Source organism: Microtus pennsylvanicus, chromosome 1 (genome assembly GCF_037038515.1).
Source record: "Microtus pennsylvanicus isolate mMicPen1 chromosome 1, mMicPen1.hap1, whole genome shotgun sequence".
Taxonomy (NCBI): domain Eukaryota; kingdom Metazoa; phylum Chordata; class Mammalia; order Rodentia; family Cricetidae; genus Microtus; species Microtus pennsylvanicus.
Window position 1 is genome coordinate 125,105,812 of NC_134579.1, and position 26,392 is coordinate 125,132,203.

Sequence of the window (26,392 nt, forward strand, 5' to 3'; positions counted from 1 at the left end):
CCTCAAAGCTGTTGTGAGTCGACCACACATCCCAAAGTGCAGTGAAAAGCACAGACATCCTCTATGCCCCTTCAAAAGCACCAAGTGGCCACTGCTGTCCGGTGTGCTGTCCTCCATCTCAGCCTGGCCTTGGAGAACCCCAAGGGGCTTGGGACAGAACTGGGGGGCGAGTGACAAGAGACAGGCTCACTGGAGAAAACCATCATCTTATATTCTTTTATTATAATATATATATGCAGATCTGTTAAACATACAGTAATAAACTCTATCAAATAACTAGAACAAGGCATCCTGCTGGCATCTCCCCACACAGGGTTAGGGAAAATTTGCTGTCACTCTCCGGAGGCTGCCAAAGCTTACGACTTCAGTACTGATTTCAGTTCCCCGGCCACAACATAAATCAGAACAGACGTTAACTGCACTAAGGACGCAAGTGAGCTGAAAGGAGCGCAGGATTAGGCATAATCAACAGTGTATTTGCCTGCATTAGAACCACAATGCAGATGATGCAGATGATGCAGAGTGCCTGTTTCTCGTAGCTTCTCTGGCGTGGTGCAAGGGTGGTGGGAAGTAGCCGCTGTGACCAGCTGGGGCTTCTCCAGGGCTCATTGCTTCTCTGGCTCTTCCTTCTTAGATTCTTGTTTCATTTTGTAATCAGCTAGGGCGGCCTTGATGGCATCTTGCGCCAGCACTGGAAGGCATGGAAAGGTAGATAGCTTCAATTTCTAGACACCGGAGTGGTGGTCTTTATTATTTTATACACTTCTATAATACATCTTTATATATTTACATATTTTTATAAATATGCATTTAGAGTATCTATGCATGTTTTTTTACACGGAAGTGAACAGGTGCATGTGTTATGCACACATGGAGGTCAGAGGACAACTCAGGGAAGGGGGTTTTCTCCTCCACTATGTGGGTTTAGGGCTCTAACTCAGGCTTGGTGACAAGTCTTTAGCGTGGGCCATCTCCCTGGCCTGGGAGGTGGTCTTTTTTTTTTTTTTTTTTAATTTTCGAGACAGGGTTTCTCCGTAGCTTTTTGGTTCCTGTCTTGGAACTAGCTCTTGTAGACCAGGCTGGCCTCAAACTCACAGAGATCCGCCTGCCTCTGCCTCCCTAGTGCTGGGATTAAAGGCATGCGCCCCACCGCCCAGCTGGGAGGTGGTCTTAAGAAAATAATCTTTTTAAACTGAAGGGTGCTACAGCTGGGAAGGCCCAAGAGTGTCCTAGCTGGGCACACACAGACTGGGATGGTCACACCTTCCTGGCTGGGATAGTGAGGGGATCTCCAGAAAGCGCGTGTCACCTGGCAAGGACTCAACAAAGATCAGGTCCCAGAGTGTGGACTAGAGGTCACAGGAGCTGGCAGAGCTGTCTTAAGCCAAGGACTCTGAAGGCGTGGCCTGCACACCTCCTCCCGCGGTCCCACACTGGAAGGCTTGTACTGAGAGTCAGGCTATGGGGGAAGTAGAAGCTGGGAGTCGGAAGGGGCAGAAAGATAACAACCCACAGAGATGAGCACTTGGAAGGCTGAAGGCTGAGGCTTTCCCAGAACTGCCAAACTGTGTATAAGCTCAAGTGGAGAGTGTGATCTCAGGTGGCGTCCCACTCAAAGGGCACCATTAAGATGGTGTTGGAGTGCTCAGCCTAGCCTCTGATGCACGTGAGCTATAACTCAGTCAGTAAATCCCGACAGCTTTCTGGGACACCTAAGAGGATGGAGGGCATCAGATCTGACTGCAGGTTCTGAGGCGCATGGCCTCCCGTAGGGCAGTCAGTGCAGTAGGCGGTGTACAATGCCTCACCTGAGGAGATGAGGTGAACAGGGTGGTGGAAAGCTATCTCTTGCTCAGCCTATCCGCTATGGTGTGCTAGGAACAGCAGATTCTGAACAAAGGTCCAGGCTCACCTCTGGCCCTCCTACTGCCTCTCCCCAAGCCTCATTTCCTCATCTCTGAGGGGAGCAATGCTGTCCGGTTGGGTGTTTCTGGGTGTTCGGTGTGGCTCCAGGTCACAGCGTCTCTTAGCCTGACTTCTTAGAGGTCTGGGCTGTGAGAGCGAACTTCAACCTCCTAAAGGTTACCATGGCAGCCATTCTCTGGGGCCACAGGTGGGGTCCTAATAGGGAGTTTATGACTCCCAAGAGTCTTAGATGCCTGGCAATGGAGGCAGACTCACTGGAGCAGTGCAGTTTCACGGGGGGAAGGCAGAGCTCCTTGGCGATGTCTGTGTTTTTGATGGTCGAGGCTTCCTCCACCTGAGGTATAGGGAAAGAGTTTTAGTGAATCTTGCCGAGGGTCGGCAGTGAAAAGGGAAGGCTGTCAGGGGTAACGCCTGCTTAGGATTTCAAAACAAGTACAGGACTGCCACTGTGTACCAAGGGGTTTCCAGCAGGCCCCACCCTCCACGCACTGCCTGGTTGGGTAAGCAAGAATGAGATGCCCTGCCTAATGAAGGCAGGCATTGCCTAGGCTGCTTGTGTGGCCTTTGTCTGAGGATGCCTGGGGTCTGAGAGCTCTGAGGGGTGACAGGAGGCCGTGAGGTGTGGCCTGTACATTAAGGAAAGCCAGTTTCTCCCAGGCAGACCTCAAGGTTAGAGAAAGAGACCACTGTCAAAGCTCAGAGCCCTTTAAAGGCCAGGCCCTGGGGGCACGTGCGCAGTCTCACACCCCCCCCCCCCCCAGTTCTTAACCGCCAACTTCCTTGGTGCCATTTTCTTCCAGAACAAGCTGGCTGGAGAGCTGGCTGACAACTGGATGGGGCCTGGGAGGGTGCAGAGGATAAGCACGCGATTTAAAATGAGATCTCAAGCAGGGCAGGGTGATCTTTAAATTACTGTATAGTTGAGGAAAATCTTCCCACCCCAGTCCTGCCTCTTCCTCCTATGAGCTGGGATTCCAGGCTGGTGTGCCATGCGCCACCACACCCAGCTAGTGCAGTGGTTTTGATGCAGCTGGCTCTCAGCAGCCTCAGCTTAGCTGCTAAGGAGAGCGCTGGGAGAGAAAAGGACGCAAAGACTTCACAGTCCTTTCCAGATCCCTTCAGAGGCTCCTGGCCAACCATATGGACCATTGCTCGCCTTAGTCAGCTTCCTTGGCTTTGATTCCTAAACCCCCTCTCAACACAAGTGACTTCTATCAATTTGAATGTGCCTTTCTGGAATCCTACTTGAAGCAGGAGATGGGACGAAATAAACAGGAACTATCACACAGCAAGTCTCAGGAAACCTTAAGGACCTTAGGGAAAACCCTGGGTGGTTTCTTTCAGCTCTGCTCAGGTGGAAAGACTGGTGTGGTGATGATCCTCTTTTATTTAGCTGATAACCAAACAGCAGTAATTAACACAAAGCCTTGCAACAAAATGGTCCACAACTCCCAATGTGAGGAACGTAACCAGTATTAAACTTTAGAAAAATGGCTTCAAGAAATCAAGCACACTTTTTTTTTTTTTAGCAAGGTCTTCTTGTTGCAAGGCCCAGGCTGACTTTGAACTCGCCGTCTTCATCTTCCTGCTTTTTGCTTTGTGATTTATGACTGGATTCTTCTAGAGCCAAGGTCACAGGGAATTCTGATTTAATTCTATAGTTATTTTGAGAAAGACCTCATTATGTAGACTAGGCTGGCCTAAAACACTTGGAAATCCTTCTGAGTGATGAGGTTCAACAATTCCACACAATCTGTGAGCACTCTTACCGTCTTCCCCTTTACCCACTCCGTGGCTAGGGAGCTGGAGGCGATGGCGGAGCCGCAACCAAATGTTTTAAATCTGGCGTCCACAATCTTCCCCTTTTCATCCACCTGAATCTAGAAAAGAAACAGGAGCTAAGAGGTGACCCTGGAACCTCTGGCCCATAGTGAGTGTTCTGCACGAGCCCTGGGTTGCTGTGCACACCAGATGCTATGGCATCAATTACTATGTTTTGTTTCAAAGAGCTCAGTCACCGACAGTGAAACCGGGGGCCCACACAGGCCCAGCTGACAGAGAGGAGCAAGGAAGTGATACCTCTCACCCCACCCTAGCCTGCTGTATATGAATCCCTGTTTGCACAAGTCTGTTCACAGCTGCTGCCATTATCAGCCGTAGGCACCAGTAGAGTCTGCAAACAAGGTCTCCATTAATACCTTTCTCTTGGACACTGATCAGTGCTCCATCCTACTGGCCATCAGGGAGACTGCAGTTGAAGCTATGGCTTCCTGCTCAACACATTCCCTTTCTCACTGGGGAGTGCTAGCTCCTGTAGAGTCCTCATTTGGTCAGTGACCTTCACCAAGCCTCCCACTCCCTGAAAGCAGGGCCTACACTGATGCAGACGAGGAAAACGAAGTGATCTCTTTCAGAACAAGACAAGTCTCTACCCTCACCGCCCATCTCATAGGACAGAGAAGACGAAAGGTTCTGTGAGCAAATGGTGTTCCTTTTCATCCAGCCAGTACCTGCAATTTCATGACGTCACCACATGCAGGAGCACCCACCAATCCTGTTCCGACATTTTTAGACGTCTTGTCAAGGGACCCCACATTCCTAGGATTCTCGTAATGGTCCACAACCTGAAACAACAGATTAGCAGAATTCACCTCGGCGTTACTGTCTCCCTCGGGTCAGCAATCTGAACGGGACAGAGGTGGGACAAAGTGCGACCCAAACTCTTTTCATCTCCTTCCCAACGACCTTCATCTTGGAGATACTGTCTGAGATAGTGGCAAAACGCTGAGTTTGGGTCTTAGCTTCATAGGGAATTCAACCACAACTGATCATGTGACTCACACACTGATACTAGATTTGGGCTCAACCACCACTTGCGTTTTTACCAAACAAAACACACCGTCTTAAGAGGATTGTGTATTTTAAAACTCCAGGAATAAAAAACGCCCCCAATAGAAAATTTCTTCATTAAGTTTCAAGGAGACTGTTACGGAAGAGCCAAGGCGCGGGATTGGTCATTTGTGGCTGTAAACATAAACACAGCGCCACTCTGGGACAGGAGCGCCCCCTGCTGCCACAAAGCTGTCAGCCCGCCCAAATAATGTCAACAAAACACCTTTCCCATGGGGGTTGAAGGCCTTGGCAAGGCACCCAAGCAAGAACAAACAGCGATTAAAGTCAGGGACTTTAATCGTATTAGGATTTAATAACCTCGAGCTTTTTTTTTGGCTAGTTAGCAGGAGGCAACCTAATCTGCCGATTTTGAGTCTAAACTCTAAGGCCCCACGACGCATCATCTAATCGGTACTTTGGATGTCTCGATCAGCTGTGATAGTCTTTTGTTTTTCCGAGTGAGTCTCAAGTCAAGGAGCCTTTACGTCCTTAGTAGGTCGGGGCCCGCAAACTACCTACCCTTCTATACTTTGTGCTCCCTGAAAATACACACACAAGTCACCGAGAACCAAAGTTTTATGTTGGTTCGGTGCTTGGCTCGCCTGGAGGCCATCAGCCCCTTAGAAGAGCGACGCAGTAGGTTTGCATTTGTGGGCCCGAGCGCTCCACACACACAGGGACGGCCGAAGAGCGCTTTCAGATCAGTAGAGACAGGCGAGGCGAGGGCCAGTGACTTGTCAAGGCCAAGTGGCAAGGGCAGAGGTCTGGTGGGGACGCTGGGGAGGGCCAGTGAGTCCAGGCCCGCGTGTGTGCTGTCCCCTGGCTGACACACCAGGACCCTCCCTTCTGGGCTGCCAGAGTTGGGACACTCCGAGCGGCGGCCGCGGCATCCTCGGTGGCTGTTTCTGGGCACAGCTGCGGGTCGGGTCACTGTTCAGCGGGGGTAAGCGAGTCGGGGAGAGGCTGGGGAGCCGACCGTTTCTCCCAAGGGTACTCGGCTGGCGCCGGCCGCCCGTCCCCTCGACGGTTCGCGCACCCCCTCGCCCGCCCATACCTTCTTGTGATAGAGCCGAGCTGGGGCTGACAGCTCCCGGGCGGGCAGGCGCGGGCTCCGGAGCAGCAGCGCGGAAACCGCCCTCCTCAGACGGCCGGCTCCAACCGCCGCCATGTTGCCGGTTTGCACCAGCGTCGACCTCGGCGACGTCAAAGAAGGGCGCACGCCGACGTCACCGAGGCTCCGCCCTCGCCGATCTTCTGGCCACGCCCCTAGGGCGTGGCGGTCCGCAGAGCGGGAAGGTCTGAAGCGGTGGGCGAGTTTGTCTGGCTGCTGCTTGGGTGTTGGAGTTGCTCTGGCGTCGCGGGGGCGCTCAAGGGCGCTCGGACTCAGGCATACTAGGGATTCGAACTTGCCTAAGTTCCAGTTCTCCATGTTATGGCTGTGTGGCTCAGGAAACGGGTTCTCTTTACTAATTCAAATACAACCCTTTCATCTGTGGAGCAAATACATATTGAGTGTACACTAGGTGTCACTACAGAATCTTGGGGGTCCCGAGGGAAGCAAAGCGGACACGATTTTTGCCTCGTTAACCTTGCTAGTGAAGGACAAAGGCAGTCGGCCAAATAACAATGATTTTCTACTCAAGAGCGAGAATTATAAGAAGGAAACAAACACCATGCTTCGAGGCATGTATATGTCGAGATACACACACACACACATCCCGAGGCATGGTGTTTTATACATGTATATATACATGGACTTATATACCCATGTATAAAATATTCAGTTTTATGACAGTGTATGGCATTCCTAAACAATACTTACTGTAGCTTATTAATAATATTGACTACTATGAACCCCAAAAGTCACAAAATGCCCGGGATTAACACCTCTTAGGTACTAGACTTTACAAAAAGGGGAGTGTAGTATAGTGTGCATGCGACAGGAGAGGAAGCTTTATTTTTCGGGAATTTTTCTCAGTGATGCATTCGATCGCACCTGCGGCTCGGCTCCTGGGAAACAAGCACGAACTAGAACGGGTTGAGCATTGCAGGCGCTTAGTCCCAAGAATGACTTTGACCTTCTTAAGATGGCGTCTCGACCTTACTACAGACACCAGCTCTCACGACTTCCGCTATGGCCGCCACTTCCGGTTCAAAGACCCAACAACTGTCTAAGGTTGTAACGGAACATACGTTAAGATAATGAGCCTTTCCCCTTGACAGTAACTTCTAGAGAAATATAAAAAGATTCTCCGCGGTAGATATTTTACAGGTTTCCCGTGTCATGAGGCCCTCCGTGCCGCTTCTGGTGGGGATGAAGCGGAGTTTTGATCAGGCGGACAGCACGGACAGCCCGATGTTCGCCGGGCTTCGGTGAGCGAGGGAAGACCCGAGAGTCGCGGGCTGCGCAAGATGGCGACTGCGGCCGCATCGTCTGCGTCCGAGCCGGAGGTTGAGCCCCAGGCCGGGCCTGAGGCCGAGGAAGAGGAGGAGGAGGCGAAGGCAGCCAGTGTGGAGAGGAAAGAGCTGTCCCGCGCTGTGGCCGCCGAGGCGGCCAAGACCAAGGAGCCAGGGTGGGACCTGCAGCAGGAAGGCGTGAGCGAGAGTGACGGTGATGAGGAGGACGCCATGGCTTCCTCCGCCGAGAGCTCCCCCGGGGAGGACGAGTGGGAGTACGACGAGGAGGAGGAGAAAAACCAGCTGGAGATCGAGCGGCTGGAGGAGCAGGTGGGCTGGGGTGGGCAGCGGGCTCCTCTTGGGTCCGCAGACCTGGCCCGCCCCCTGGTTCTCCGCGGCATTGAGACCTCTGAGGTCGCCAGCGCGCCGTCACCCATCGTGTCTCCTGCGTCCGCCCGGCTTTGCGTGCCCAGTGTTTTGCTTATGTCGTCCATTGAATTCTTACTCAAAAGTAGCGTTAGTCAGGTTTTCACTGCGGGAAACTGAGGCTCGTGGAAGGGGCTCTTACACAAGGTTGAAAGTGTTTCTTGTTTTAAACAGATCTCAGGACGTCTACTTTCCTTAAAATTTCAGTTTGTGTTTGTATGCATGCACGCACAAGGTTGTCTCCTACTATGTGCGTTCCGGAGATTGAACTCTGGTCGTCAGGTTTGGCCGCAAGTGCCTTTACCTTGGCTGCCCAGGAACTGGCGTTGTAAACCAGGCTGGCCTCGAACTCACAGAGATCCGCCTGCTTTTGCCTCCCAAGTGCTGGAATTAAAGGCGTGCACCACCATGCTAAGCTGATTTTTTTTTTAACATCCCCTCCTCCTTTTTGCGTTAGGGTCTCTCTGAAATAGCCTTGACTGTCCTGGAACTCCTCTGCCTCCTGAGTGCTGGTGTTAAATGTGTGCGCCACCACAGTTCTGGAATCTAGGGACATGGCATATAAGCCTTATTGAGATGGCTTTAATAGCTCAGGAATGTTGCAGACATCTGTCCTGCGGTCGGTCTCGCAGTCTCTCAGGAGATGGTTGCCTTGGCACTCTACAGTTTGGGCTGTGCTGTGCCAGCATACGGAGATGCTATTATTTACAGACTTTTTGGTTTGTCAGCGGGAGCGTTTCCAAACGTTCAAGTCTCAGTGTGGCATCCGTCATCTGTGCAGTCTTTAGAAGGGTTTGTTTGTTTCTGTAGCCTGGTCCCCGTGAGTAGCCCCCTTCTCTCTCTCCCAGCCTGGGGCACCTTTCAGCTTCGTTTCTGTGGGTTTAACTACTTCAGAAACTTCATGTATAAAAGGCAAAGTTGATTTGTGTGAGTTACACTCTTGCTAGTCTTGTTTCTAAGGATTTGTAGATTAATCTACGCAGTCTTGGCCTGTGTATGGTTGTCACCTTTTCCTCCCTTATATCGTTAATTTCTTTTCTTTGGCTATTTGATCTTTAGACTCAACTATCTGGGCAACTGGTGTGGTTTTAAAAGGTTCTGGGTGCGTGCCCACTAGGGATCACTACGGAGCAGGCTCACAGGCTAGGCTATGTCTTCCTTCTCTTGTTTTGGTAATTAAAAATTTTAAATCATGATTCGGTGGTTATATCAGACACTTTCTACATCACTGTTTTCCCCTTTATCTGCTAAGTGGAAAATTACACTGATTAGTTTTCTGCCTCAAAACTCCCTTTCCACTTCAGATTGTGCTTGGCACAGTATGCATTGGTCCCTTCCCTTTACTGGGCAGTGCTAGGCTGGATATGGGCGTTTTGCCTTGTGCTGTAAGGATGGGCTAGGAAGAAAGCTGCATGAGCACTCATGCGGGGTGGCAGTGGCAGTGCTGTCTCCTGTGGGAAAAGGACAAAGGGCTGGCGGCACGGAGGTGGAGGCTGAGAGCTGGGTGTTGCCTGTGTGCAGCTAGCTATAGAAAAGCTTGCTTTCTTCCCCCCTCCGCCCCCTCTTTCCTTCCTAGATTTGTTACATATACAGGTGTATCCCTGCAGGGCAGAACAGGGCACCAGATCTCATTACAGATGGTGTGAGCCACCATGTGGTTGTTGGGAATTGAACTCAGGACCTCTGGAAGAGCAGCCAGTGCTCTTAACCTCTGAGCCATCTCTCCAGGCCCCCCACACCTTTTCTAACAAACATTTGATGGTGTGTCTCTGTCTGCCTCGCTGTGGAATGCCGCAGGTTTCAACATGCATGTCCTTGGTGGCTGATGTGTTGAACACTCTTCTTGTTTGCTGTCTGTATGTCCTGAGGAAAGTGTTTTGTCATTGTTTTCTTTTCCTTTTTTTTTTTGGGATAGGATATCTTATGTAGACACAGCTGACCTAGAACTCACTGTGTAGATCAGGCTGGCTTCAAACTCACAGAGACTTGCCTGCCTCTGCCTGAGTGCTGGGGTTAAAGGCGTGCACTACCACATCTGAGCAATTGTTTTCTCTTTGAAATAGTATTTCTGAAAGTAGCCATGGCTGGTCTTGAACTCAGTCTCCCCACACTTGCCCTTGCGGTGCTGGGGCTGCACTGTGCCCGACTCATGGTGCTCAGTGGCGTGTCTTCCACTGAACTGACCTAACTCCAGTGGAGGCTGTTTTTCTTCCCCATTCCCCCTCGTAACTACTGTTTTCAGGTCAGATAGTCTTAATCGTATGTTTCTTCCTTACATGACTTAGAACCCCAAGGAGACGGCTCCTCTGTGTGATAACCTGTGTCTCTGCTCCATTCTTTCAGGGTGGGTTGTACTAAAGCTATTCTTATACACATCCTTTGTGTAGATGTGTGAGAGTTAAAAATATTTCCAACGTTTAGCTTGAAAAGTTTAACTTGAAAGTGTAAAAATGAGCCTTTATATACGTAGACAGAAGGCAGGCAGAGGGTCAGGACCACACCAAGTGCTGCTCATTGCTGGTCTCCGGTGGCAGCAAGGTCTGCATTCCAGGGTAGGAGGCTGGTGGCCAGGACTAACCAGAATGCACCAGCCCTCCTCAAAAACCAGTCACATGAGTCTGGAGAGAGGGCTCAATGGTGAAGAGCACTTGACAGAGGACTGGAGCTTGGTTGCCAGCACACAGGTCGGGTGGCTCACAACCACCTGTAACTTCAGCAGGAGGTGGCCTCTGCTGTCATTTACTCCCATGTATACATAAAGAAAATATTAAAAATGAAAAACAACCAAAAAACTATGAACATGGTGGTGTCAGTTAAGAATCAGTGCAGGCTGGAACAGTGGTGGCACACCTTTAATCCCAACCGTTGGGAGGCAAAGAGGCAGGTGGATGGATCTCTGTGAGTTCGAGGCCAGGACAGGCTCCAAAGCTACACAAAGAAACCCTGTCTTGAAAAACAGAAAACAAAAGAGACTGAGCCCAGGTGCTAGTGACTGGTCTGTTGTACTCGCTGTCTTGTTTAGGAGTTGATTTGTAGGCGTGGGATGTGTGCCAGAGTTGGTAGCTACAGTCATATTTATTATGGCTCCTTGCTGTCCTTACTCGTTCAGTAAAATGAAAGAATTCATATGACAGGCATACGTGCCATTTAGAATTCCCATGTACTGTACGGCTGGAGATTAGCAGTGCCCCCACTTTATAGATGGAGAGCTGAGGCAGAGGAGACACTGGCAGCTTCCTAAGGATGGTGCTCTGTCTCATTATTTGTTTTGTTTTGTTTTGTTTTGTTTTTGGTTTTTTTCGAGACAGGGTTTCTCTGTGGCTTTGGAGCCTGTCCTGGAACTAGCTCTTGTAGACCAGGCTGGTCTCGAACTCACAGAGATCCGCCTGCCTCTGCCTCCCGAGTGCTGGGATTAAAGGCGTGGGCCACCACCGCCGGGTGCTCTGTCTCATTAGAGAGGGCCCACGGGGAGGAGCGTCCTGTTAGGATGGGAATACTTCTCACCTGTCTTCTGCGTGATGGGGCAGGTCCTGCTTTGTTTACTTGGTGGCCTCCCAGGTAAATACCAGTTGTTTGGGGCAGACGTGTCTTCTTTTACTGGAGGTGACAAATGCTGACTTCCTCTTAGCTGTCTATCAACGGCTATGACTACAACTGCCACGTGGAGCTGATCAGGCTGCTGCGGCTGGAAGGGGAGCTCAACAAAGTGAGGATGGCCCGCCAGAAGATGAGTGAGCTCTTCCCCTTGACTGAAGGTAATGGTGCCGGGAGGTGCTGTTGAACATTTCCTTTAGTGTAATTTAACTTTACTGCGGTCTTGTTCCCATTCCACAGGTGTGTACTTAGCCTATGCTCATAGTGCCATGGAATTGTAAATTAAAATAAACATTTATTTAAATCTCTTTAAAATATCTTTATGTATATGGACACTTTTGCCTACATGTTTGTATGTGTGCACCTGGTACACACAGGCTAGGACAAGGTGCCAGATCCCCTAGAACTGGAGTCATAGACAGTTGTAAGCCACTGTGTGGGTGCTGGGATTCCAACCTGGATCCTGTGAAAGAACATCCAGTGCTCTTAACTGCTGAGCCACCTCTCCAACCTCTAAACTTAAATAGTTTAAATGCAAATGTTTCATTTGGGTACAGCAAATGTATGTTTTGTTTGCTTCCACACATTTGCTTCTGAGAGACATACTTGCACTGAGCAACTTTGTGGCTGGGTCTTTGTTCTCATTTGCAACTGACCTTTCAACTCAGAAACCCTGGCCTCGAGTGAGTGTCTGTCCCGTCTGCCTTTCCCAAAGTACAGCTCAGAGGAAGAGACCGCCCTGCACATTTCTAGTGAGGCTTCTCACAAGCAGACAGTGGAGACTCAGTTTCCCACAGTCAGCTGAGGGTAGCAGTAGTTCTTGCCTCCTGGGGACAGGTGTGTCACGTGCCAGCTGGCTCTGAGTCATTAGACACCTGCTGTCACTCTTAGTGTCTTACAAGATTGACAGCAGATTGGGTGGGGATGTGGGCAAGTGCTGTTCAAAGGAGGGAGTGGCTGACATGTGACACCTTCCTCAGTGCCCTGCTTGGGCTTTGAGAACTGAGTCTCTGTGGACCTGGGAGCAAGTGCGGGTGTGTGCTGAGGTGTGCTGTCATCTCTAGAACTCTGGTTGGAGTGGCTGCATGATGAGATCAGCATGGCCATGGACGGCCTGGACCGCGAGCATGTGTACGAGCTCTTCGAGAGAGCTGTGAAGGACTACATCTGTGAGTACTGGGCGTGGGCTGTGCCAGATCCTTGCTGCCTTGTGCTGCATTGTCAACTGTTACCAGGGAGTTCAGTTTTGGTTTCTTTGTGCTATCTTAGTGCTCAATAGAGATTTTTGGGCTTAAGGCAAAATTGGAGAAATATTTATAGGAAGAGAGTAGATGCCTCACTCGGCATCTGTCTGGCCAGGACGACTTACACAAGATTTCTAGGCTCTTAGAGTTTAGCTTGTATCTCTTGATTGAAACAGACTCTAACTCTGTAGCCCAGGCTAGCTTTCAGTTTGTGACCCTTCTGCTTCCACCTCCTGGTGCTGGGACTAAGGCATGAATGTCTGTCCCTCTGTGTCCTTTTTGTTGTTATTGCTTTGAGGCAGGGACTCATCACATAGCTCAGCCTGGCTCTGTTTCAGCTTCCTGGCATGCTGTACAGGTACATGTCACCACATCCTTGTCATCATGAGTCCCAAGCCAGCCTGGGTTACACAGCGAGTTAAAGGGTAGCTTAGGTTATAGAGTGAGACCTCCCCCCATCTCAAAGACTAAAAAAGATTCTGAAGTACTTGGCTTTGCACAGACTTTTTTCCCAGTTTTAGACAACGTGTTTGAGAAGAGCATTTGAACACTTTAAGCTCAATGGGGCTGTTTTCCTGTAGTCCCAGTACTCAGGAGGTGGGAGCAGGTGGATCAAGGGTAGCCTAGGGTACTTAGTGAGATGGAGACTCTCCTAGGACACAAGAACTGTTGTCTCAGAAAACAAACAAACAAACAAAAAACCCCCATGAGAACAGTTCTTGGGTGCTAGCCTCATGATGACAGAAAAAGAACGGTTCTGCTAAAAGAGGCTGTGTAGCACAAATACTAAAACCCAGAGACAGAAATTGGGGTTCAACCTGAAAACCAGAAAAGCACAACAGCCAAGCCACTAGAGAAGTTTTATCTCTACCAAGACTGGGCGACCATAGATAAGCAGACAGAACCTCTCCTCCCATTTTATATTCCCTAGGACTGGAATTAAAGGTGTGGGCCACCACCACCTGGATTTGTTTCTGCTTTGATCTTGTGTAGCACAGGGTGACCTTGAACTCACAGAGATCCACCCTACTGTTCCAGATCCTGTAAAAGGTGTGTGCTAGTGCTACTGCTGCCTCACATCTAGTGACTCTAGCTTTACCTCTGGTCTTCAGGCAAGATTTATTTATCAAAATACAAATAATACACCACTACAAGGCTGTCGCCATGTGCTCTCACACGTGTGTTCCTCCTACCTCTGCCTCTCCTGTCCTGGGGTTACGGGTGTCATCACTACAACCATCAAGGTAGGCTCATTGATTGTCACAGATATACTACTCTATGGGGAGAGGTTGATATTAGAGACTCCACATGTGTGAGGGAGGGAGTCTCACAGGTGCAGGACAGGTAAGGCAGTAGGGGAAGACGTAGCATCAAGAACTCAAATCAAAGCTGGGTGGTGGTGGTGCACGCCTTTAATCTCTGCACTTGGGAGGAAGGCAGAGGCTGGCAGATCCGTGTGAGTTCAAGGTCAGCAACGCCTACAAGAGCTAGTTTCAGGACAGCCAGCGCTGTTACTCACTCAGAGAAACCCTGTCTTGAAAAACCAGAAAAAAAAAAGCCCTCAAAACAAAGAGTGGACTTCCAATGACAGGGTCAGTGCTTTTGGTTTTGTTCTTTCCCTTTGGCCTGAAGACTAACAAGACTAGGGTCATCAAGTAAAACTCTAGGATCTGAAATTTTTGGACAAGTGACTCAGATTTATAACTACAGTCATTTAAGTATGTTAGTGGGTTTCTTCCTTCACACCCCTCCCCCATCAGTCTTTTGCTGGGATCAAACCCAGGGCCTTGCATGACTCCACACTCTACCTGTTCTGATTTAACTTAGTTACATATTGTCCCTGTGTGCTGTCTGTGTAGTCAGATCTCTGTACTGTGCTTAGTGGGGGGTTCAGCCTTGTGGGAAACTGGGGCGGTTGTTGGCAATGGTCTCTTTGCACAAATGAGCACCTTTTGGTGGGTGTGTGTTTTGTTAGCCTTGGGTGACGCTGGGGCGTGTTATGAGCTGAACTTACAGATTGCTTCTCCTTTTTAGGTCCAAACATTTGGCTAGAATACGGCCAGTACTCGGTTGGTGGCATTGGTCAGAAAGGTGGCCTCGAGAAGGTTCGCTCTGTGTTTGAAAGAGCCCTTTCGTCTGTTGGCTTACACATGACGAAAGGCCTGGCCATCTGGGAGGCTTACCGAGAGTTTGAAAGTGCCATTATGGAAGCTGCTCGGGTGAGTGCCAGGTCTCTGACCCAAACTTGCAGGAAGTATTATTTTGAAACAAACATCCAAGAGTCGAACAGTTAACCCATCCACCTTTGCCAGTCTGTTAAGGAATGGACTGTAACAAACAAAGTCAGCAGTTTCTGCAGAGCGAGTGATTTCCTTGACTTGGGTGTAGTTGACTTCCTTTCCTGATAGGTTAAAATAAGATTGCTTTAGTTATATGGCTGTAGGTGAGCGTACAAGATCAGTCGTGTGTGCATGTTTATGTGCATGCATATTGTGTGTGTGTATCTTTGTATCGTGTTTGATGTGACCAAGGGGAGGTTTCAGACAGATGGACAGACAGCTGTCCTCTCTGTGAGACCCTCTGTGGTAACGATTGGAGCCTGCTGGGTCACCACAGGCCATGCATTTCTGACCTGGAAATCAGGAATCCAGAGTGCCTCACCTTCAAACTTTTTGAGCACTGACTGACACCAATGGGGAATTTAGCTTGTGAACTCATGTGACAATGTGTCACAGCTCAAGCATTGTACAAAGTGACTTTCAGGTTGGTGTACAAGGCACTCATGCTTAGACTGGGCTCCTGCATGCCCAGGCTGGGCACCACATCTTGTTGATGCCTGTTCTAAAGTCTGGGGAAAGGATGATGGGTGAAGCATTCCTGTGTGAGTGGAGTCGCCTCGGTGACTTCTAGTCACTCCCTGTTCTCAGTTTGCAGAGGGCCAGTGACAGTGAGAGCGCAGAGTGAAGCTAGAGCCTGTGCTCTGCAGTGTCTGTTCCCTCTGGACGGAGGACAGGCTGGCTCCCAACACCTGCTGCTTCACCCTCCCCACCCTGCCTGACTTTCCAAACACTGCATTTTGCCTCTGTTGTGACTTTACCACACTGTGCTTCCCTGGAGTCACTGAGCCTGCCCCCTGCCTCACGCTACCTTCCAGATCCTTTCCCAACCTTCCGTCTTGGCATCAGCAGGTCCCCACCGCTGTGACCCTTAAGTGATTTGCTGTGTGATACTTAGACTCTGCACCTTGTAGTCATTTGGGTTTCTTTCTTTTTGCGTTTTTATTGTGTGCATGTATGGTATATGTGGGGGTCAGAGGACAACTTGGGAGTTGGTTTTCTTCTACCTTGTCGACCTAGGGATTGAACTTAGGTTGTCAGGCTTGCTGGCAAGCACCCTTCACCTGCTGAGCCATCTCACTGACCCCAACAATATGATGATACCTCCTGTATAAGACATCATAGACTCTTCTTTTTTTTTTTTTTTTTTGTTTCAAATGTCTTTCTGAAATAGAAGGAACCAACTCCTGTCCTTTACCACCAATTTGCTTCTTTAGCCCATAGCCGCCTTCCTTTCCCCTTCTGACTGGGAACAAACCTTTGATTCACAGCTGGAGAAAGTCCACAGCCTCTTCCGGCGACAGCTGGCGATCCCACTGTATGGTAAGAGAAGCAGACTTGTCAGTAACCCGCACTCTGCTCTGCTAGTGCCATTGCCCATGTCCTTCCCCAGTGTCCTGCAGGGCAGGCGTTCTTCTGACTGGAAAAGTCTGTTAGGCATTGTTAGGGCTAAGACTTACGAGAGGCAGAGGCAGGGGAGAGACACTGTTTCCTGGAGCTCAGCAGCCACATCTCCCTATCTCCCTACTTTTAAGACATGTTGGAAAAGGGGGACACGAACACAGCCCTCCATTTTTTGGTCACTGTTGGCCAAGAATCCCACAGCTGGTCTGTCTCTGCCTGTCAGGGGCTTTGTGTCACCTCCTCAGTGACTTAGTTGAGGAGTTGATTATAGGCGTTCATGTCTCAATTTCTGGAGCTTTGCTTAAGTCCCCCGGGGGTGAGCTCATTTTGGCAAGGTTTCAGCAGGGGGTTTGGGCAGTGCCAGGAGGCTTTTCCTGTGTATGTGGGTTGGCATTGCCTTGTCTGTTGGCAGGCCTTGCTCAGAATCTTGGGGCAACTGCTTGAGCCCCTTGATCTCCTCTTCCTTCCTGGCTCCTTGGACTGCAGTTCTCAGCCAGGCTGCTCTGCTGTTAGAGTCCTTCACCTGCACTGAGGATTACAGTGGGACAAACCATGGATGTGGGTGGGATTGCAGGAGCTGCTGTGCAGCACATGACCAGCGTGTGATCATGGTCTCGTGGACCGAGGAGCTGGTAGGGTTGTCTGGCCTGTTGTTTTGACACGTCCTGAGGCCAAGTGTGGGCTCACAGAACTGGGAATCAGAGCAGAGAGATGGATGTGGGATGGGTGGGTGGCATTGGAGTCTTCTGGCTTTTTTTTTTTAATGTTGGTAAAACTCAGTGGCATAACACATGGGCTGAATCCATCTTTCCATAGAAATGGAGGCCACCTTTGCAGAGTATGAAGAGTGGTCGGAAGACCCCATACCAGAACCTGTACTTCAGAGCTATCAGAAGGCACTCGAGCAGCTGGAAAAATACAAGCCCTATGAGGAAGCGCTGGTGAGTGCTCTGCTCCTCAGGGAGCCTTTCCGCAAGCCTGCCTCTTATCCATAGTGCCCGTTAACAGTCTCTTTACTTTGTCTTACTGTGCAATATGCAGAGCGTATAAATGTCCTAACAAAGTGAACGTCCATGTACCCACCACCCAGGTTAAGAACTAGAGCATTGCAGTGCCCTAGGAGTCTCCCATGTGCCCTTCTCTGATTGCCTCTTCCTCTCTCTCCCTTGAGGTAATCACTTTGATGACTTTTGTGGTAATAATTCTTTCTCCCCTTCTGATAGCTGTTCTCCTGTGAATGTACCCATAATATATCTCTTGATCCTGCTTGTTGGACATGGTGTGATGATTAGGCTGTATTTCCTTCCCTAGTGTGTTTATGGGTTTGGCTTATGTTGTAAATGGGTTGTATTTGTGTCTGTACACACAGAGGAGTTTTTTTTTAGCATATGTCAGAGGAGGGAACTCACTGACCACAGTGCTTTGCCACAGATATCCCCAAGTGCCTGCACCTGTGCCAGCAGTGACAGGGCCCTCAGCTGCACCAGTTGATTTCGGCATTGCTGAGTTTCGCTTGTTCCACAAGTTAGGACTGGAGTTTTGAGTTTCCCTTGATTGCTAATGGCAGCGCGTTTGCTCGTGATTGTTGGCCATGGAGTTCATTTTGTGAAGGTTTCAGCGTTAGAAGTTGCAAAGATTTTGTTTTTTCCTAGTGCTTCTTGGGAGGCCTGACTTGATCCTTCCTCATGGCATCTTTTTGCTTTTGAGCTACTGTCTTTATTGGCACTGATTTCATCTTGAAGCTTTAATCTGAACTTCCTGTTTGGGTTTTCATCCAGTGGTAGCAGGTAGTAATGATCAGAGTTTGTGGAGAGCCATTTGTGGCCCTGATTATGACAAATGTGTCCCTTGCCACAGTACAGGGCCACGACGTGACTAGGAGTTTGCTGCGGTTCTGCCCGCTGCCTGCTTGTGCTGTCACAGCACTGACAGTGGGACTCCTCACTGAGCCCCTTTCCCAAGGGGTCCTGGCTTCCTTCAGCTGTTGGCATGTCCGTCAGACCTACACTCAGCTTGTCAGTTCTGTTAAGTGTTTGATTGTTCTTGCATAGATGTGTGGGTCAGATGTGAACCCTGCAGATCTCCGAGGTTGTGATAGCCATGGGAGAGCACCCACTGACTTAAAGACTGGTTTTCTAGTTGTATTTCCTGATGTATAAGAATGCAATTGGTAAAAAAAGAAAAAAGAAAAAAAAAGAATGCAATTGGTATTTCACATTACCGGTTTTCTTTTTTCATCTCCTACATTTGCTCACATGGGAGTGTTGGTCTTTGTCTACTTTATGTTAACAGTGTTACTTGTAGGTGACATTTACCACACACGTCACTGTTCTCTCATTTTCTTGAATTATCTTGCTTTTTGGTTTGACCCTTCAGACATCATGTTTACACTGTCTCAGTCGCTGTCCACCAGCACTGGGGGCAGTGTCTCAGACGTCTGTGCATGCTGTTTTCTTTGCTCTGTGTTTCTTTTATCTTAGCTCTGTATCTGGAATCTTGCAGCTTGAAGTTGAGTGTGTGCTGTCTCTGCACCCAGGATTCACTGGCAGCAAATTTTCTCCATTTTGTATCCAACAGACTCTGTCTTTGTTTTCCCTTTTGACAGCTGTTTTTCTCGGGCTATAGCATTGCACTGATGTGATGTTCTTGGCAACAGAACACATCTCTGTCTCTTGTTTTCTCTTGTCACAGATAGCTCAGCTGTCTGTCACAGACTTGCTTCTTGGAAGGTAATCATACTGTCAGATTTTAATCTCTCATTGGTTTGATTTGATGTCCTGTGATCTCATTACCTTAGGTGGGGCCGGCTGCCCTGTCTCTTTTTTGAGCTTCCTTAGGCATCTTGATTCTGTTTTCAACATCTTTCTGAGTACAGTGAGGAAGAGGCCAAACCGTGAGAGTTAGGCTGTGCCAGTTCTGAACTGAGCTCTGCTACTTACTAGCTCTGATTCTTGATAAGTGCTGAGCTTCCCTGGTATAGGATGGGGACAGTACTGAGAACTGCCTCTTACAAATGTTTTAGAGATCAGATTGCTACAGCCAGCAGAGGCTTGACCCGGAGTAGGCGTTCTGCCTTCACTGGAGTCTGTCCTCTGTGCCCATTTCTTCCATGCCAACATCTGTAGTGGTGTGTGTGCGCTTGAGTTGACAAAGCTGTCTGTCCACTGTGGCGATCAGCAAAGGGTGGCCAAAGAGAAGACGGGCTGAAAGAGGGTTAAAAGGGTTCTGTCGTGTGTTGTGTTGGTGACACTTGGCCTGACCCCCTCTGTCTTTGGCCTGCACCTTGTTCTTCTGGCCATGTTTCGAGTGTGAGCCCTTGACTACACCACTCTAGGACGGTCATTAGCAGCTGTGCTGTTCTGTGTCTGTGGTCATGAGTGCTTGTGAAAGGGGGTTTGATCCTGGTGGCAGGAGCCTGGTCTACAGAGGCTCCCCGTGCTCTCAGGACACAGATCTGTCCTTTTGTGGGCAGTTCTGAGCAAGAAGATGTGACTGTCATCCTGGGTTAGCTGCTCTTGCCAACGTTGAATTATTTGAAGATGCTTTCTGAGAAGTGTCAAGCATTCAGATTTAACAAGTGTGACTTTCCTGTGCCACAGTTGCAAGCAGAGGCCCCCAGGCTGGCGGAATACCAAGCATACATCGATTTTGAGATGAAAATTGGGGATCCTGCTCGTATTCAGTTGATCTTTGAGCGTGCCCTGGTGGAGAACTGCCTGGTCCCAGACTTATGGATCCGCTACAGTCGGTACCTAGTAAGATACGTGCTCCAGTTCTGTGTCTGTCAAGGTAGAGCCGTCCTAAGGAGGTGGCCGGGAGCGGCATGCTGTCCCTCTCTGCATCCTTCTGTCTCCCCCTTCCTTGCTTTTGATGCTATTTTAAACTTTTTGCCAGCTCTAGAATTTGTGATCTTCTAACTGAAGACTATAACAGGCTCTCATTTCATGTTATTTCATTATGGAAAAATTTTAGATGTGAAAGAGATGGTTAAAGTGAAGCCTCCCTTACACACCACACTGCTGGCCTTCGGGGCAGTCATAACCTGTGTGGTTGGCTTTCTGGCTGACTTCATTGTATCTTTCCCTGCTGTCCCCGTCGGTGTTGTTCTCCATTGCTACCTCAGCATGTACATGAAACGTCCTTCTGTGTGAAGGACCCCGGTGAAGTTCACACGTCAGGGTTGTGTCTGTGGGCCGTTTGGGGCTACTGGCTCCCCTGCCCTGCCCGTCTTGCACTCCCCTGGTGATTTCTTCCTTGAAGAAGCCAGACCACAGCATTCTTTTATTTATGTTTTTGTCTTCATTTCTTTTGAGACAGGTCAATATGTAGCTCAAGCTGGCTTCAAATGTGTGACTCTCCTGTCTTAGCCTTATAGTTGTTGTGTGTGTGTGTGTGTGTGTGTGTGCTTCAAATGTGTGACTCTTCTGCCTTAGCCTTATAGTTGTTGTGTGTGTGTGTGTGTGTGTGTGTGTGTGTGCTTCAAATGTGTGACTCTCCTGCCTCAGCCTTATAGTTGTGTGTGTGTGTGTGAGCGCGCGCTTCAAATGTGTGACTCTCCTGCCTTAGCCTTATAGTTGTGTGTGTGTGTGTGTGCTTCAAATGTGTGACTCTCCTGCCTCAGCCTTATAGTTGGTGTGTGTGTGCTTCAAATGTGTGACTCTCCTGCCTCAGCCTTATAGTTGGTGTGTGTGTGTGTGTGTGCTTCAAATGTGTGACTCTCCTGCCTCAGCCTTATAGTTGTTGTGTGTGTGCTTCAAATGTGTGACTCTTCTGCCTCAGCCTTATAGTTGTTGTGTGTGTGTGTGTTGTTTTCCTCTTGGGCCTGCTACCCAGTGCCCAAATAAATACACAGAGACTTATTGTTATTTATGAATGCACAGCCTTAGCTTGGCTTTTCTAACTTGAATTATCCCGTTTCTCTTTATGTTTTGCCTCTGAGAGTTTTACTTTTTCTTATTCTATATATCTTTCTTTCCTTCTTACTCTGTGGCTGGCCGTGTGGCTGGATGCTGACCCCTGGCGTCCTCCACGCCTCCTTTTCTCGATTCTCCCTCTTCTCTTGAGCCTAGATTTCTCTTCTTATTTACTCTCCCTGCATGCCAGCCCTGCCTATTTCTCTCCCCTCTGCCTTGCTGTTCACATTCAGCTCTGATCAGTCAGGTGTTTTAGGCAGGCAAACTAACACAGTTATACAGAGTTAAACATAATGCAACATAAAGGAACGCAACACATCTTTGCATCATTAAACTAACAACGCAGCTCCTGAGTGCTGAGATGACAAGCACACCTTGTACATTCCTAGCTTCACAAAAGACATTTTAAAGAAATCTCTTCCATCAGTTGGCTGTGCTGGAAGTGTCTCCCTGATGGTCACCCATGACCAACCAGCTATCTGACAGAAGCAGCTTAAGGGAAGAGGCTGATGGGATGCTGTCCTTAATGACGTGGGGCTGTGGTGGTGATGGCGTGGGGCTGCGGTGATGATGGCGTGGGGCTGCGGTGGTGATGATGTTGGGCTGTGGTGATGATGGCGTGGGGCTGCGGTGGTGATGATGTTGGGCTGTGGTGATGATGGCGTGGGGCTGCGGTGATGATGACGTGGGGCTGCGGTGGTGATGATGTTGGGCTGTGGTGATGATGGCGTGGGGCTGCGGTGATGATGGCGTGGGGCTGCGGTGATGATGGCGTGGGGCTGCGGTGATGATGGCGTGGGGCTGCGGTGGTGATGGCATGGGGCTGCGGTGATGATGGCGTGGGGCTGCGGTGATCATGGCGTGGGGCTGCGGTGATCATGGCGTGGGGCTGCGGTGATGATGGCGTGGGGCTGTGGTGATGATGGCGTGGGGCTGTGGTGGTGATGGCGTGGGGCTGTGGTGATGATGATGTTGGGCTGTGGTGATGATGGCGTGGGGCTGTGGTGGTGATGGCGTGGGGCTGCGGTGGTGATGATGTTGGGCTATGGTGATGATGGCTTGGGGCTGCGGTGGTGATGATGATGTTGGGCTGTGGTGGTGATGGCGTGGGGCTGTGGTGATGATGCTCTGGCAGTGACATCTGGTTGCAGGTTTCAGTTAGGGATTCAAGAGTGGGGTACAGGATGGGTGCGGGGTTAAGCTATAACCCTCAAGGCTCTCACCTCTCTCACTGATCCACTTGCTCAGCTAGGGCCTGCCTCCCCCAAGTTTCACAGCCTCCCAAAATAGTGCGAGCACCTGGTACTGAGTTTTGGGTCATTAGCCTGTGGGGGAGTTTCCATGAGTCGCTATTACTGAGGAAGTCTTACAGTTCTGTCCTCTCACTCTGGGATTCTTTGTCACAGGATCGGCAGCTGAAAGTAAAGGATTTGGTCTTATCTGTACATAGCCGTGCTGTGAGGAACTGCCCGTGGACAGTTGCCCTGTGGAGTCGGTACCTCTTGGCCATGGAGAGACATGGAGTGGACCATCAAATTATTTCTGGTATGAACATTTATGCAGGAGAATTTATAAGTTATCTTTTTGGAAGGTTCTCTGCAGCTCGCTGTGGAGCCTAAGCTTGCTGGGATGACAGGCATGAACCACCGTGCCTGGGAGCTCTAGTCTTTTGTCCCAAATGAGGAACAGAGCTGTGGCAGTCTTGAGCCAGCGCCCCAGGGCCTGTCTTGTAGTGGCAGATGCTGTGTGGCTTCTTGGCGCTTTGGCCTCTAATACTCAGTGAATTTCTTTGAAGTCATGGTCTGTCTTGTCCGACCTGGACTCTCACTGTGGTGGAGACCCTTCTAGAGCATGGTGCTGGAGGGGACCCCGCAAATACTGTGTCTATACCTTCCTAGAGCACAGTGCTGGAGGGGACCTCGCAGACACTGCGTCTATACCTTCCTAGAGAACGGTGCTGGAGGGGACCCCGCAGACACTGCGTCTATACCTTCCTAGAGAACGGTGCTGGAGGGGACCCCGCAGACACTGCGTCTATACCTTTCTAGAGAACGGTGCTGGAGGGACCCCGCAGATACTGCGTCTATACCTTCCTAGAGCCTGGTGCTGGAGGGGACCCCGCAGACACTGCGTCTATACCTTCCTAGAGCCTGGTGCTGGAGGGGACCCCGCAGACATTGCGTCTATACCTTTCTAGAGAACGGTGCTGGAGGGACCCCGCAGACACTGCGTCTATACCTTCCTAGAGAATGGTGCTGGAGGGGAGCCCCCCACAAACGCTGCATCTGTACTTTTCCTTCTTTGATGTGTGGTGCTGGAGGGGAGCCCCCCCAAACGCTGCGTGTGTACTTTTTCTTCCTTATATGTGGTGCTGGGATAGACATCCACAGCTTATGCATTTATACGTGCATGAGTCACACATTTGTGAGTTTTGATGGCTTTATTTCTTTTTGAACTGTCTAGTGAATGTTGTGGGTTTCTCCATTGCAGCAACCTTTGAGAATGCTCTGAGTGCTGGTTTTATCCAGGCCACTGACTATGTGGAAATTTGGCAAGTGTACCTAGACTACCTGAGGAGAAGGGTTGATTTCAGACAAGGTAGAGTGTGAACCTCCTCAGAACTGAACTTGGTCGTCATGTCCCCCCACCTCCCTCCCGTGTGTGTATGTGTGTGTGTGGTGGGGGCACAGATGAGCTTTGGGTTCTGTTTTTTAGGAGCCATCCACTGATTCTAGGATCTCATGGTTGACCCTGAGCTTAAGTTTTGCTGGTGTGACCGCGATCACAAGAGACCTACTTGTCCCACCTCCCCAGCAGTGGCATGTGTCACCTTAGTGGCTTTTATAACTCTTTGTTTGTTAGTTTGTTTTTGAAACAGGGTTTTTCTGTGTAGCCCTGGCTGTCCTGGAACTCACTCTGTAGGCTGGCCTCGACCTTACAGAGATCCGCCTGCCTCTGCCTCCTGAGTGCTGGGATTAAAAGCATGTACAACCTACCATTGCTTGGCTTCACTGGCCTTTTGGGTGCTGGGGATCAGGTCCTCACGCTGGCATGGCGAGCGCATTATGATTGTGCCATATCCATCCACCACACTCCCCCTCCCCCCTAGCAGCTGCTGTACTTTTTTTTTTTCTATAAATTTGAAGCCTGTTCCAGGAACTAGCTCTTGTAGACCAGTCTGGCTTCAAACTTACAGAGATCCACCTGCCTTTGCCTTCTGAGTGCTGGGATTAAAGGTTTGTGTCACCACCGCCTGGCTCTGTACTTTTTCTTAACACATCTTTGGAGTTACATCCCTGTTCTTCAAGCACATTGAGACTGGGAAAGGGTTGGTGAGTGACCTACCATTAGTAACATTTTTTTCTGAAGACTTTAGCAATTTCCAACTTAAGTCAGGTGTGGGGTGAGAAGGTGACAGTCCTTGTGTTTGCTTTGGTTACTGGTGGCTGTGGCAGCCTCTCATTTTTACTGGTTACTGGCCTTCGTGAGCCCTGCTGCATTTCTTTCTGTTGCTGTAGTGAATACTCTGACAAGTGCCCAGGGGAGAAGGCACAGGCCAGCACAAGGGACTCAGGACATTCACAGTGAGAAGAGGGGAGAGCACATAGCCCAGGACCCCAGTAGGGACGGTGCCACCCACCTTGGACAGGCTTTCCCACCTCAACAGATGTCACTGAGCTCATCCATCACAGGCATGCCCAGGGATCCATCTCCCTGCTGATTATAGGCTCTGTGGAGTTGAAACTGACTACCACAACCCCAAATCTTTTTTCCATTAAGACTACCATGTTCTTCTAGATCTGTTCACTGGATCCCTGCTCCAAACCAGAGGTCAGCTAGGAAAAACCTACACTTTGCCAGACTGTTTCACACAGCCCCTGTGCTACCTGCCTGTCCCTCTTGGGCATGCCTGTGTTTCTCTCTGCCACCATACCTTTGGTCGTTTTTTCCTGTGAGAGGAAGTATGACTGAGGTTCCTGTGTCCATAATGGGTCTTGGTGGTTGTGGTGGCTTCATGGAGTTCCTCTACCTTCTCTAACAGACTCTAGCAAGGAGCTGGAAGAGCTGAGGGCCATGTTCACACGTGCTCTGGAGTACCTGCAGCAGGAGGTTGAGGAGCGTAAGTTGCCAGCCTGCTGTCTCTCCAGTTACCTTGCTTGTTCTTGCTTGCCAAACCTCTTCCAGCCAGGGGCACTTGCTTTATGTCCTCCCTAATTGTTCCCATTTCATTCTGGAAGGTTTCAACGAGAGCGGAGATCCAAGTTGCATGATCATGCAGAGCTGGGCTCGAGTTGAGGTGAGCATCTTCACAGACCTGCCATGCCCTTCTTTAAAGGCTTTGGTTAGTTGCTTCGTTTGGCATTCATGGAAATGGGGGTGTGGTCTAGGTGGTGAAGGTTTTGTGTTTACCTGGCATGCTGTGCTTGATTTGTTTTCCTGGTGAAGATATTCCCAGCCCGTGGCTGTGTAGCAACAGTGCCTGGACACTGGCTCTAGGTCCTTCCCTCACTGCTACTTGAGGGTGTACTGAGTGCCTGCTGTTGGCCAGCGCTCTGCGGGTGCAGTGAATGAGCTGGTCTCTGCGTTCTTAAGGCTTTCACTGTGTCCATCTGGACTGTTTGGGCAATAGAGGGCACAGCTGGGTATCCTGAGCTGGAAACACTGAGCTGAGTGAGGAACCCCCTCTTCACCAGCTGATAGAATTGTAAAATTCCAATCTTGTTCTGTGACTGGAGTTGGATGAATGAAACCAACCTGTTGGGTAATTCTGTACATTTGCAAGAGCTGTCAGCAGAACTTTTGTCTTTACTCGGGGTACACAGGGCCTCTCTGTGCCGCAGGTTCTATCCGAGCCTTGGCTTTGTGCAGACCTGTGAGGCTCACTACTGCAGAGCCGGGAGCCAGGCTTCAGACCTGTTACTGCTGGAGGGAGGCCTGGGGCCTTCAGGGATCTGCGGGACACAGTCATGGGCCAGGAAGGAGTGTTTTAGGCATACCTGTGTGGATATTGCTGTGAGAGGGTTCTGGGCTCGTCCCAGGTGATCTTGTTAATGTATTTTAGGCTCGCCTGTGCAATAACATGCAGAAAGCTCGAGAACTCTGGGACAGCATTATGACCAGAGGAAATGCCAAGTATGCCAACATGTGGCTGGAGTATTACAACCTGGAAAGGTGAGTGACCCAGGGTAGCCAACATCTGTACCCATTCTTGGCTGAGCTGACTTGTGCCTGCTCCTTGGGGTGGGTGCCCTCCTGCCTC

At 49.9% G+C, this 26,392-nt stretch overlaps 2 protein-coding genes across 2 annotated transcripts in view; one reads left to right on the forward strand and one right to left on the reverse strand.

Moving 5' to 3' along the window:
- Positions 1–202: 202 nt before the first annotated feature.
- Iscu (iron-sulfur cluster assembly enzyme) lies at positions 203–6,030 on the reverse strand. The gene is made up of 5 exons (XM_075983173.1): positions 5,873–6,030; positions 4,437–4,550; positions 3,696–3,806; positions 2,182–2,260; positions 203–691 (listed from the first exon to the last, which is right to left on the reverse strand). The coding sequence occupies exons 1-5, from the start codon at positions 5,984–5,986 to the stop codon at positions 606–608; spliced, it is 504 nt and encodes a 167-aa protein (XP_075839288.1). The 5' UTR covers positions 5,987–6,030; the 3' UTR covers positions 203–605.
- A 961-nt stretch (positions 6,031–6,991) lies between these two features.
- The window catches only part of Sart3 (spliceosome associated factor 3, U4/U6 recycling protein), a 28,679-nt gene continuing 9,278 nt past the window's right edge, over positions 6,992–26,392 (forward strand). Inside the window, exons 1-12 of the mRNA XM_075983188.1 lie at positions 6,992–7,545; positions 11,270–11,396; positions 12,300–12,404; positions 14,514–14,698; positions 16,087–16,138; positions 17,036–17,160; positions 19,819–19,974; positions 22,539–22,677; positions 23,623–23,730; positions 25,175–25,252; positions 25,371–25,429; positions 26,195–26,304. Coding sequence (XP_075839303.1) covers positions 7,231–7,545; positions 11,270–11,396; positions 12,300–12,404; positions 14,514–14,698; positions 16,087–16,138; positions 17,036–17,160; positions 19,819–19,974; positions 22,539–22,677; positions 23,623–23,730; positions 25,175–25,252; positions 25,371–25,429; positions 26,195–26,304 — 1,559 coding nt within the window. The 5' untranslated portion in view covers positions 6,992–7,230. The remainder of the gene's footprint in view (positions 7,546–11,269; positions 11,397–12,299; positions 12,405–14,513; positions 14,699–16,086; positions 16,139–17,035; positions 17,161–19,818; positions 19,975–22,538; positions 22,678–23,622; positions 23,731–25,174; positions 25,253–25,370; positions 25,430–26,194; positions 26,305–26,392) is intronic.